Source organism: Ciconia boyciana, chromosome 6, assembly GCF_034638445.1.
Source record: "Ciconia boyciana chromosome 6, ASM3463844v1, whole genome shotgun sequence".
Classification (NCBI taxonomy): domain Eukaryota; kingdom Metazoa; phylum Chordata; class Aves; order Ciconiiformes; family Ciconiidae; genus Ciconia; species Ciconia boyciana.
In genome coordinates, this window is record NC_132939.1 from 31,482,470 (window position 1) to 31,496,122 (window position 13,653).

At 45.0% G+C, this 13,653-nt stretch overlaps 1 protein-coding gene across 3 annotated transcripts in view; it reads left to right on the top strand.

Moving 5' to 3' along the window:
* The first annotated feature begins 705 nt into the window (after positions 1-705).
* The window catches only part of ZFYVE1 (zinc finger FYVE-type containing 1), a 28,547-nt gene continuing 15,599 nt past the window's right edge, over positions 706-13,653 (top strand). Inside the window, exons 1-3 of one of the 3 annotated variants that reach the window (XM_072863954.1) lie at positions 706-842; positions 2,061-2,261; positions 2,398-2,934. In XM_072863954.1, the coding sequence (XP_072720055.1) occupies positions 2,437-2,934 (498 nt within the window). In that variant the 5' untranslated portion in view covers positions 706-842; positions 2,061-2,261; positions 2,398-2,436. The other 2 variants (XM_072863953.1, XM_072863955.1) reach the window with 2 other exon arrangements.

A 13,653-nucleotide genomic window follows, 5' to 3' on the forward strand; every position in this document is an offset into this window, starting at 1 on the left:
TTTTTGGCAGATGTGTGCCTCTATTTCAGATCTGTAGTCTCTTTCAGCTAAATAAATGGTGGCAGTTCACCCATTGGCTGTAGCTACCGTCACGAAAAAGAAAAAAGGGCAACAATTATAGTGACTGGTGGCACTCCTGGTCGAGACTTCGTTTAAATGCACGCGTGGCACAGGTGAGCTGGGTGCCAGCTCTCTCTCAGGCAAACACCGTGACCCACTTATTTACCAGAGCTGCAGGCCTGGGAGCGGCCGCTTGGTCGCTCTCCAGGAGATGGAAGGAAAGAACTTTGCTACCAATTTCGTCCCTCAGACACCTGCTGGGGGCTATTTCCACTCCTCCGGCGCGGGGTGGCCCACAGGTCTGCCCGCCCGCCCTCAGGGGAGCCCGCCAGCCGCGGGGCAGGGGACAAAAGTAAAGCAAAGGAAACATAAAACCCCACAGGGCGGCGAAAGGGCCGGGAGTACCGCGCCTCCCCTCCCCACGGACGCCCTCAGGGGCGGGCGGCGGGAGCGCCGCCTCACGGCTCGGCCGCCGGGGTCAGCGGCCTGCCCGCCGCACCCTCCTAACGGCCCTGGAGGCGCAGCGGCCGCAGCGCCCCCCCCGCGGTCACCCGCCACCACCTCTGCCCCGCTAACCTCGCTGCTCCGCCCCGGGAACAACATGTCGGGCCTCACCGCCCCTTCCCGCCCCGCCCGGCGGCCCGGGAACTACACCTCCCAACTACACCTCCCGCGGCGACGTGCCCTCCGTCGGCGGCTCTCCGTGAGGCAGCGCCGGGCCCCCGGACTACAGCTCCCGGCGTGCCAGCTCCGCCCCGCCTCCCGCCTTCCCGTCTACCGCGGTGAGAAAATAACCCTGAAGTTCCCCAGGATCAGCTGATCCCGGCTGACAACGAGGGGAGCGGGCGGAGGGCGGCGGGGGCGCGGGTCCTGCCCTGCCCTGCCCAGCCCTCCCGGGCGCCTCGCCTGCATGGTCGGGTCGCCGCCCCGGCCCCTGGGGGAGGAGAAGGGGGACACCCCCCCGGGCGCGGAGGGGGCGGGGAGGAGGAGGAAGCCGCGGCCGGGACCCGACTCCTTAGTCACCGGGTGCCGGCTGGAGGAAGGGGAAAAAAGGTGGCCGCGGCTTGTAAACAATAGCCCGTCTCGCGGCTCCCGGTGCCGCGCCGCCTTTGTTCCCCGCCCCGGCCCCGCCGCAGCTCCGCGCCCGCTGCCGCCGCTCGGCGGGAGGAAGCCGGGGGCTTCCCCCTTCCTCCCCGGCCGCTGCTTAGAATAAGTCGGCGCCGCGCTGGGCGCAGCCCCAGGTAGGTGCGGGGCGCGGGAGCGAGGCGGCGGCGGGCACCGGCGTTACGTAACTACGGCCGGCTCGCGGGGGGCCGCCCGCCGCCCCCGCCCGGCCCAGGGGCGGCCGAGCCACAAGTGCCGGCCGCCGCGGGGCAGCGCTCCCCGCCGGTGCCCGGCGCCCGCCGCGGTCGGTCGGTCGGTCCCTCCCTCTCTCCATCCCTCCCTCCCTTCCTCCCTCCCCGCCAGGTCCGCGAAACCAGCCGCGGAGAGGGGGGCGCCGGGGTCAGCCCGGAGCGGGAGCGGCTCTGTGCGGGCTGGCAGGGCGGGAGGGAGGGGAGGCGGCCGAGGGCCGGTGTGCGGAGGCAGGGCCGGGTCCCCGCGCAGCCGGGAGGCAGCAGGTCGAGACAAAGGCGGCTTGGTGCGTAGCCTGCCCTTAGCGGGCGCTGGTTTCGGGGGCCTGCTTTGGCAACTTGGGGCGGAGAGGGAGAGAATCCGTCGTCTGTCAGCCTGGCCGCGGCAGCGATCGTTTTCCAGCGTTGCTAGAAGGACTGCACAAAGAGAGCGGATTTCTGTTTATTTGGCGAAGCACATCAGGAAATTCCCAGTAAATAAATACTGTGAACTCTGAAGGAGGAGCTTAGCTGGGGAGTGAAAGCAGAGAATTTTCTAGTATTGACACAGTCCTCTCTGTGCGTGTGTACATGTATGTGCACTTGTGCATTTCTAATGCCTCTCTTGCCTCTGTGTCACCAACTGTCTCCCTCCGTTCTCTGCTTCAGGGAAGTACTTGCCCTATCTGCTGAAGTACACCAGACTGTTTTTTTTTTCTCATCACTGAAAATATGTTATACAGCTGAGCAGAGAAAGAATGTATACCAGCATTTGGGTATGACAATACATGAAACCAGCCACATTGTTTAAGTTTATTTTGGAGAAAGAAACCTTCATCAGCGCTTAACAAGACTCTTCCTGGGAGGCAGGTCAGTGTATTAATCTTACAGAAACATCTATTAATTATTTAAAATTAAGTGCAGACGGAATTCCCGGTGTGTTTCTTTCCCCTGAGAAAGTACTAAATTTGCAACTGACTCTTATGCATATCATTGTTCAAAACAGAAACAGGAGGGAAAAACATTGCTTTAAAGAAATCTGAAGATGAGCGCCCACACACAAACTGCAGAGAAAGGACAGAACACGACACTCCTGTGCCAGGAAAGCTATGTTTGCAGTGGGACAGATGAAGCAATCTTTGAGTGTGACGAGTGCAGGAGCCTACAGTGCCAGCGTTGTGAAGAAGAGCTGCACCAGCCGGAAAGGTTACGGAACCACGAACGGACCCGTATAAGACCCGGCCATGTCCCGTACTGTGACTCCTGCAAAGGTGCCAATGGGAACATAATGCATGCCAGTATGACAGGCTCAAGGCAGATAGCAGCAGTGAGGTGCCAGGTGTGCAAAATCAACCTCTGTGTGGAGTGTCAGAAGAGAACACATGCTGGGGGGAACAGAAGGAAGCACCCTGTCACCGTGTACCATGCTGGCAAAGCCCAAGAGCAGGAAGAGGAGGAGGGGATGGATGAGGAGACCAAGAGAAGGAAGATGACGGAGAAAGTTGTGAGTTTCCTCTTGGTGGATGAAACAGAGGAGATTCAGGTAAGAACTGCTGTGGTTTGTTTGAACAGGCAAGATCCTTTAGTTTCTATCTTAGTCTAACAGGCTGCTGTGATGCATGATTAATACTTGAAGTGTAACTGGCAGCAACAGTCACAAAATGAGGATAGCCAGTTAAGTGGCACTAAGTGAGTATCTTGGGGCAAAAAGACACAGTGCCTTGGAGTGGCCTTGCTCACAAGTTCCTCAAAAGGTCAAGTTCATTAAAACCTTACGTGTGGCAAGAGCCTCCTCTAAGAGGCTTGGTAAGCAAAGCTGGTGAAAGAATTGACTCTGTACTGAGACACACACAAGTAAGATAAGAGCTCTCTGTGCAGGATGCTGATCATTCCTGAACAAAATTGAACTGAGAGGATTGCAGTAGATATCCTGCAAATGGGAGTGCTGGCAGCCAATCTCCTGCCGTATGACTAGAAGGCACTGTACCAAGCAGTGCTAATGCAAGACTACAGCCCCCTGCTACCCTCCTTTAGCATCAGTAAATCCATCTGATTTTCAGGAGTAGGATAAAGTAGAAACAAGGGTCCAAAGGGTGCCATCCAAGTCCTACGGACACCATGGTCAAGCTATGTTGCTTGTCACAAATATTATTCCATGTTAGCCTTTTGCTGAAATAGGGTGAAATTGACCATCAGTTTGCAGTAGGCCTGCTGGTAAGAATGGTAGAAATACTAGTTGGCTAGGAACAGCCTCTCAGGAGGCATTATTTTAGAGAGTCTAGCACTCAATATATTCAGTTAATTAACTCTTCTGTTGGCCCTTACGTTTGGTGAGCGTAAGCACTTTACAATGTAAAAATACTTCACAAATGTAAAAACAGCAATGCGTGAAAGTCAGAGCAGGTTAGTTACACAACTAAAAATTCAGCTGCTTCTTCTGCCTTCCAGTTTGCATCCTTCATGTTAAACCTAATTCAGGAGACACTGAAAGAAAATGTGTAGTCACCTGAAGACTCAATATCTGGTTGCTCTAATTTTACATATTCATGCTACCAGTGGTGAAAAGAATTGTGATGATATTCTGCTTGTTGGTAGATTAGTTATTTGTATCCATCATAGTAACAGTGAATGTGTCTGCCATGCATTGCAAGGAAATGTGACTTAAGTATCTTGTATCTATTCTATGCTATAGAAGAGTATGTGTCTCTGTATATATGTACACTGTAATTACACTATAGTATAGAATAGATGCAAGGTACTTAGGTCACATTTTGGTCACTGCAGGTGTACTGATTGACAAATTCTGTGGCTTTTGGGGGGGAAAGGGAGGGAAGGATGACAGTCTTTACGATGCACTGACATAGAAAACACGCTATGCAGGACACCAGTGACTGTAAACTGAGTGAATGAGTTTCAGGTGTAGTGGCAGTCCTAAGTTTGTATGCCTCTCCTAAGCACACACACATTTCCTTGTAATGCATGGCAGATGAACTATTACTTTAAGATGCAGACTTTTTAATAATCTTCATCTAGCCACTAGAGCAGGCTCTGAAATGCCTTAGACAGGGCTGTCCTGGAAAGCTGCTCGCAAGCTGTGTCTGTGTATGGTTGTACCAGTTTAAGTTATCTTTATGCTCATGAATCTGTAAGCCTTACTGAGGCAGACTTTTGGCTGCCTCTTGCAAGCAAGTGCATTGCTATTTAAATATCCAGGGCAATAAAGCCAACTTCCTTATTGGGACAGCAATGGTCCTTTATCAGATCATAGCAATTTGATCAGAACAGGGTTGAAAGAGCTCTCCAAAAATGATCTTGCTTCAGTATCAAGATGTTGAATCAGAGCTGTTCCATCTGGAGTGATCTTCTCTTCCTCATAGCTGAATACTTACATGACATCTCACAGCCAGTCTCAAAGCCATTTGAGAGTTTTCAATTAAAATATTTTCTGGCAGCTGGCACTTAAAAATACTGAACAGCCAACTGAGCTATAGGAAAGTGATCCTCAGTCTTTTCTTTTGTACTTGTCATTAGCAAGATTATTGCTGATTACTTGGGAAGAAATCCTTAGAGTGTTCTTTATTTAAACCAACTTTTTGGCCAAAAATCCCAAAACAGTAATAACTTGAAATGTGGAGATTCAGGGTTTGAGGGTGTGTGGCTTTTTAAGCTTGAGCAGACACGAGAAGGATTTATCAGAATGATGGAGTCCAGCTATCTTTAACTGTCTGTTTTCTGACCTTTGGAACTTGAAGATTGTTGCATTAGTTAGGAAATAGGAGAGGAAACTGCTGATTTGCTATCAGTGGTGGATTCTGCCATAGCAATGTTAAATGCCAGTCCTACAAAATTAGGCAGAACTAGTTATGCTACTGAGCAAACACGATGGATCGAGATACTTGCTGATGTACAAGTGTTTACAGACCTCTACCTTGAAAGTAGTTCAATGAGATGGGAACACAAGGCAAAGAGATTTCTTTTTCAGTTTCCTTTGGGACTTGGAGTTGTTAAGCTCAAATGGTTATGTTTCATCTCATTGTTCCTGTTGGCTTCTTGGAGGTGATAGCTCTGAAACTGAAGGACGTTTGTAGCGTGTAAGCAATGACTGAGCTAGTTCCAGATCCAGAGGCAATATAGATTAATCCATAAGGAGCTATGCCTGAGCAAATTAGTTTAGCTGAGAGGTGGAGATTCTCAGCTTGGGCTCAGCACTGCACTGATACAGCTATGATAATTCTGGGATCTGCATAATTGTCTTGGTGCCATGTTGCACAGATGTGCTGGCCTGCTCAGAGCTAGTTGGGAGCTTTTTGCACTTTGCAGACATAATCATAAGCTCAGAAAGCTGAGGACTTCTTGTGCTTGTTTCGAATCCACTTAGTCAGGAAAGGTCCCATTTTAAAGCACGGCTTGTGAAGCTGTTTTTTGTAGAGAACTGATGGTAGCTTAAGTTTGTGTCTGTGAAATACAGACTTCTCTGTGATGTTCATCATAACAGCACTAGATCTGAGCACCTCAAAAAGAGATTGGTTATCTCATGTTAAGAAAATGTTGTTAAAGGTTAAATCCAAGTTTGCACTGCAAGTCTGTGGAAGAACCAGAGAGAAAGGTTGTTCCTTATGGAGTCCAACCCCAGCTGTCTCACACACCACAGCCTGATGCTTTGTAACTCTTGTGAGTTAGTCCCCAGCCATCTTGACCTACACCACAAATTTTCCTTTCCTTCTTCCAGGACTTGTCGCCCCTCATAAGACCATATTGACTTTTTCTATCAGAACCCAAATCTTGTCCATGTTTTACAGATTGGCATCGCCTGCAGTTTAGACCCCATTCTAGGTCCTTTTTCTCAGGCTGTATTATGCAGTTTCTCTTTACACAGTATTAAACTTTTGGCCTTATCTATTGCATATTTAAAGCTGAGACTTCAATCAAATTGTTCTTGATAACTGCAGCATCTGTTTGCTAATTGGCTCTGACATAGTCTATCTTCCTTGCTTATCTCTACTCAGAATGATATTGTGGGGATTACTTCCTCAGTCAATTGCTTCGGTCTTGTCACTGCTGTCATCTTCCATGTTTCCACATCTCCCACATTTCGTCTTGTCGTGTTAGACTTAAACTGCGTGCCTTCTTTTTTTATGTGTGTAAATACCTCAACTGAATCTCCTGATCTGCTCTGTAAAGGTCTCAGCTTTCCTTTCTTGCCTCTAACTTGCTGAATTTTCAAACAAGCATCATTGTGCTGTTACTAGTGCTGCCCCTTGCACATAGAAGACACTTCCCTTAAGAACTTGCAGAATCAATTCATTGATCTTGTTTAAAACTCCCCTATACTCGTGGATCTATTAAGAAAAAACACAGCAAAATACAACAATAAAAAGATGACTCAGGTTAGGATAGTTGTTTTGAGTCCTGATACTATCTCACTGTCTCTTGAACTTTTCCACTGGTCTGTATCTGTCTTTGTCTCTTTTCTTACATTTATGCAGTTTCAGGAACAGTATCCATTTTTGCTTTGTCTTTACACAACACCTTTGCGATAGAGCTCTTTAGCATAAAGCAGGGAGTTATATATCAGTTGTACAGTGAACTCTATTTACTAGTACTTCTGAGGTAGGGGAGAAGAAACGCTTAACAATGCATAACAACAATTTGATACTTTTATCTTGGGGAACAGATGTTGAGAGTTCTTACCACAGGATCAGAACTTGGTTGTAGCGTCACTAGTGGCTTCTATGATAACACTGTGTCCAAAGCCCTAATTAAGGACTCAGCACATATACTTTATAGAAGTAGAGAAAGTCTTTCGTTGACCCCAGAAGATAGGAGACATGCTTGATTGTTATTAGTCTGCCTTAAAGAGTTCATTGATCTTTGACCAGAAACTAGCTCAGTCACACAAAATTACCCAGTCTCTGGGTTGCAAAGAAAAATAAAAGCAACTGACTTCGTAGCTTGCCTTACCAAGGAGACAGGAAGAAAGGAAAGTTTTTCCGCTAGCTAGTCACAAAAATAATATCCCCAGCAGTATAATTTTATGTGGGAGAAAGGAGCATACATTTATTACTGGGTCTGCCCTGAGGTACCCACTATGAGCTCCCTTTCTTCAGGAGATCTTGAGATAGAAATCTCAAGATAGAGAGATATTTCTATTTCTATTATTGAGAGAAATCTCAATTTCCTAAATCCAGCCCCATTCCTTGAGTTCTTTTTATTTCTGCTATCAGTTAGACATCTAAAGGATTAAGCTCTTTCCCTCAGCAAATACTGAGCAGGATCTATATAATGCTTTGCAGTCAGTTTAGATGACGCAGAATGACCCGTAGCCCTTATTTAAATGCAGACCATTTTATACAATCATTAAATAACCAGCCTCTACCAGTGTAACAGTCCCTGTGTCCTCCTCTGTCCCCTCTTGTTAAAAAGTTACAGATACAGAGTGATAACTCTTTAGGGGTGCTAGCTGCTTTGCTTTTCTCACTCCCACTGTAAAGTTGATGAAAGTACTGTAATTTTTTCCTTTTTACCTACTGATTTGAGCCTGGCCAAAGTCTAGGGATGAGAGAATGGAGAGTCACTAGGAATGCTTTTTCTAGTCAAGTATTCTTTGTCAGTCAATGCAAGCTAATGATGTCTTCTCTCCTAAGAGAAGATGACAATCTCTTAAGTCTTATTGCTTGCCACTGTAGCGGAAAAGCATTTGTATAGAAAATAGTACTAGTTCTATTTCAAGAATAGGACACTCTTGCTTGATTTGCTGTTGGGGGAATGCTTTTGTTTTGTGCTTTAGGGTAGCACAGTCAGCTGTAAGTTTCTTGGAATTTTAGTCCGTATCCTGTAAACTGAAGAGTCACAGCTGGTATATTTGCTGTGGATGTAAAGGAGGAAGAAGTGTAGAAGGATCCAAGTTTTTTAGGTCAGTGTGGTTTGTCGGATCAGGATATGTAATTTCTGTCCCTCATCACTGTTGCTGTACTATTGATGAGTTTTCCTTCCCTGTGCTTCAGAGAGGTTTTCTTGCCAAAGTATTTTTGGGAGTTTGCTGTCCTACACTCCAGGAATTTTTCTCTTATTACTTTGCTGTTTTTCAGTATTCCTCGCATCCCAGTCTGTTATCAGTTTTGCAGTTCCCTCTCCTACACTGAAGTGCACTGTTTTTCTGCCCTTGGAATAAAGTAGTAGAAAAACTACTTAGCAATTGCTGGTTAGGAGTGTTCTTTCTTCCACTGGACATATACCAGTATTTTGAAGAGTATTTTTAGAAGATGGGAGAGGAGCCATCCATTCAACAAACGCACAGCTCCTTTAACAGTCTCAGGCTGACTCCTAGCTAATTTGAACATAGCCACTTACAAATATTGCTTTTCCCTGGAACTGCTCTTGCACCTTCTTCATGATGCAGCTCTCCTGGGCTGTAATTAAAGTCAAATTCCTGTCTCTTTTGTCCATATGCTGAAATGAGTGCAGGTGTGGAAGCAAAGGAGAGCATGTCACAGGTGAGAAGCTGGTAGCAAGCCACTCTGGAATTACCTCCTGTTGATTTGAGGAGTTCCTGAACTTAGTTCATTTCTTGAACTAAATAGGGTTGGTGGGGGGAAGGGGGCATTCTAGTGCTTCCTCTGCTGTACCCCTCTTTCCATGTATCCATTGAATCCTTTTGGGTTCCTGGGTGCTGCCAGCAGGAGTATTCAAGGGGTGCATTCAAGCAAGAAAAGGGAACTGGCAGCTTGCTGTCCTCCAGCCCTTCTGTCCTTTCCACCTCCTCCACTTTCTCACTTCTGCAGGGGTCACCGGGAGGCAGATGTTGCTGCAGTACACCTTTTACTTTATCTGGGTTGTTCATGCCTTGCTTTAGGATTGCATAAAGGCAGAAGTTTCACAGTCCTTTGGCCTGCCTGTCAAAATACCCTGCAATTGGGAAAAAAACCACAGTAACTGTTTTCTAGGAAGAGTGGAACTGTAATACAAGTAAGTTTGTAAATGCCCCTCTTAACAAGGACAGTGGTATAAAGTAGTGTCCACACAGGTAATCTAGTTACCCTTAGTATTGAGGAAGACTTATAGTTACAGCATGAACTCTCTTGCTGACTTGCTGTCTTATGGGCAAGTGTCTTCACCTGGATGTGGTCTCTGCTGCTACAGCTGTGGCATTGGGTGGTAATTGGTAGCTGTGTGGCCAAATTAACATCCATAGAGAACTTGAAAGGTACTTAGGGTACAGAATAATGATTTCTGCTTCATTGTTTACTGTTCTCTTTAAGAGTTAGATGACACTCTTAAATTAGTGTTATTTCTGCAGGAGTTGCATTTACCTTGAAGTGTTTATTAGTTTTGAGTTCTTGCAAAAGTAGTTTTTCAGCTAGCAGACAGGTTAGTGGGCTGTCTAGTCTTACTTCTGCTTTCAGCAGTTTCATATAACTCGGCTGTCATCTACAAGGGTAACTTATCTGGTAATAGCAATATTTCAGTCAATGTTGCCTCTTGGGTTAGAGAGGAGTCCAATCAAATTGAATTACCTCCCATCCCCTTATGTTTTTTCCACCACTGTCTTAAAACCTTTGAAATAGGGTCTCTCTCTTGGTAGGGTTGTGAAGCAGGATTTAACTCTCATCTCTTTGTCTCTTTCAGGGAAGAGTCCTGTAATAGATAGACATGGGCTTCAGACATGGGAAGCCTCCACCCTTCATTGCAGGGACCTGTAGGTCCTGTTGAGACTCATTCTGTTAGGCTCTGTACAAACTCATAAAAATACTGTCCCTGAATTCCTTTGCCAGAGCTGTGGGAAGAAACAGGATAACTTTGGTCTGAAGAAGATATTTAGTTCAGGGACACTATTTTCATGGGTGTGTACAAAGCCTAATAGAACAAGTCTCAACCGAACCCATAGGTGGTACTGCAGTGAAGGCAAATAAGCAGGTACAAAAAACTTCAGCTTGGAAAACACTCCTAATACAAATGCTTTCCTTTGGTTGAGCCAGACCTGCACCCAGCATGGGGAATAAGACCAAAACAAGCTGAAGCTGAGGAGGAGTGTTGGAATCTAACCTTAAATCCTCAGGGTGTGTCTATCCCCTCCTTTATTTTGCCCTCCCTGCATCTGGTGTCAGGCCACTTAGTTTGGGCTTGAGGCTCTGTAGGACTCCAGTCCTGAAAATGCTGATGTCCCCTGTCAGCTTGGCTGAAATCGAGGAGATTACTGAGGACAATAATGATAAATATATTTAAGTGTTTGCTGGGTCAATGATTAATAACTTGCTCCTGAATACCAGATTGTAACTACTGGTATGACATACGCAATTTTATAAACTAATCCATTGACACAGCCCCTCTTGGAAAACTCTTCCAAGCTACCATAAAATGTTTACACAGTAACAAGTAACTCTTTGAGGAGTAGAAATAATGAAGTCTAATTTCTGAGATGTCTGCCTCCCATTATCCAGTGCTTATCCACATCTCCTGTCTTTTGGGTAAGAAGCATTATGTGTGCTATCATGCACCAGCCACCATGCTTATTGGCTAGCAAATACGGGCATGACTGCTCAGTTTCGTACTGTATCTTGGTGGCTGTGTGGAGTGGACAAGAGACAAGCTTTTTCCTCAGAAAGGTTACTAGAGTCTTTCTTTTCTACTCTGCTGTTTATGTTCATCAAGCTTTTAGGAAATTTATGTTTCAGAGGCATTTATTTCTCTAACAAATATGTCTATGTAATTGGACTATGGTTTTTAAGTTTTATGTGGAAGACTCGTGTGATGGCATAAATGACATTTTCCATGGGAAGTCATGCAGAAGAAAAGGTATATGAGACAAACTAAGGGAGGAAACTAGAGCTGCTTGGACTTAAGTCAGCCTTGATTCTTCTTGAGCACCTGCTTATGATCAAAATCTTCTCTCTTGTTTGGAGGCCTCTAAAAGCTGGGAGGGAGTAATGACCTCCTGAGGTCCCTTCCAGCCTGAATTAGTCTATGATCTTAGCAGAAACAGGGTTTGAATTGTGATAGTCTAGAGCCCCTCTCATGGCTCTACTGATGTCATGGGTTTCATAGCAGAGAGTTTCTCTTCCTCACAGGGAGCTACCAAACCCTTTTTTCTCACTTGGCAGCAAGAAACATTTGGGAATATCAACAAAAGTTTCTCCTGTGGCAAAAGCAAGGAGTTTCCAGCTGCTTTTTTAATAGCCTGTTGCACTTGAGTTGCTGGGGTACGCCAGCTGCACTTCTTTGCATTCATGCACTGCCTTTCTGAGAGCGATTGTGAGGAGCTCTGCAGAGATGTGAATTTTGGTCGCTGCGCTATACTGTCGTGCAGGTTATTCTTCCCAGATTTGTCTTACAGGCTTTATAGGTTTCTCTCTTGTTTGTTTTCAATGTACACTGAAATTCTAATGTAATGACCTAACGGTAGGACCTGGGGCTTTAGGCATGTACCCATAAGCTTTTGTGTGAATCTACCTCTGGATAGGAACTTATTTTTTTAGAGTTAAAACACAACTGCCAAAATTTAGAAGCTGTGTCATAAAGAACTGGCCTGTGTTGAGGTGGGCTGATCTGACAATCTGTTCTGTTTCCAGGTTTAATGCTTGATATGATACTCTGTCCTTAAGATCAATTACCTAAAATTGTCTCAGTTTCGTGTTTTAGAAGTTCAGAGCTGCTTAAAAGGTTGCAGATCTTGTTTCAGCTTGCTTTGCTATTTCTCTGTCTGATTTCAGGTGTTAGTTTGAATTCTTGTAAGCATTATCTTTTTTAAATGTTTTCCGAACTGTGAGCAGAATTGCTTGTATTGCCAGTGTTAAGTAATGCTTTAAGGGAAATAGTATTTTTTTTTTTCTGCTTGTACTTGAAGACTGATTTGTTCCAGACGTTTGCAATTTTATGCTGGTATATATTTGGATGTGCTGTTACAAATCTTGTAGTTTATTTTTCTGTTCATTGAAAAGTGTGTTAAATTTATATCCTCTTTATTGATTTAGTGGTTGTGTATCAGAAGATATTGTTGTGTGCTGGTTGTCAGACAAGTCTAATGACTCATAAATTTAATTATTTATATGATGATATCTTTCCTGATCACAGAAAATGTATTTTAGTTATTAAAAATACTCTGTTAAAATCAGGTCAAGCGAAGAGTAAGATTTCAAAACACAACAACAAAAGTACCAATGTAAGTCAAAATGACAGTGTAAGACTAGCAAATGAAGGCGCTCAGATGAATACTATGCCAAGCACTCTTGATTTTTGTTTTGAGCTATTGTGTCGTCATGGCACAGCTCTGGCTTTGTGCACCGCTTCTGTGAATATTAGCAGGCCTTAAAGGGTTCATAAAGAGTTTTAAAAGGAGAAAACTGTGGTAAAAATGTCTCATTCACTTAATGTGTTTGTTTTGCCTGGAGGCAGAGTTAGAGTTGTATGAGTACAGGTCATTGGAAACTCCATTCTATTTTATGGATTTTGTTCCTAAGCTTTTAACATGTTATTGTTTTAATAACATTGTTTCCAAGAAATTCATAGGCAGGAATGTCATTTTAGCAGTTCTTGTTTCTTGTCTCTTTCTAAACAGTTCTACTTTTATTATGTCTCAGATTTAGGAAACTTGTTATGTTAGGTATAATAGATTTCCAAGTATGGGTGACAAGGAGGCTTCGGATCTAAATGTGTTCCACAGCAGCATGGTATGAGTTTTTGTGTCCTGCTTGGAGAGGACTTTAGCTGTTAAGTTCTCTGTTTTTCCTGCTGAAGACCTTCACCTTGAGTTCAGCTCAGCTTGGATGCAGTGACTGCATGGGGGGCTGGATGACAGTTGCTAACAGAAATGTAGTTAAAACTATAAAAGAAGGCTAACCATGATTCTAACCTATGATGGGAGTAAAAACTATTCTTTCTAGGAGAGAATCTTCTAAGATCTATAGCAAAAGTGTAAACGAGTCTCTGATACTAGAAATGGCAAAACAGAGAAGGGGCTGGAGAGATATGCCTCTTCTCTTAGGCTAGACATACAAAGTTTTCATTCTTAATTGACATTGCTGTGCAATTTAAGGAAGGTTTCATATTCACCCTTTGCTGTTCGTGTCAGAGATGTGGAGCTCTTGGGCAACATGGGAGTGGACACAGCTATGGAAACATGAGTCCTTTGTACATGCAGCAGAAGGTGGTACCATGCAGACTTCTTTAGAGACGAGAATCAAAACGGAGAAGTGGGACCTGAGCCCAATGGGGATTAGTACTTCAACACACTTATTACACCCCCTCTGACTTTAAATGTCTTAAAGGA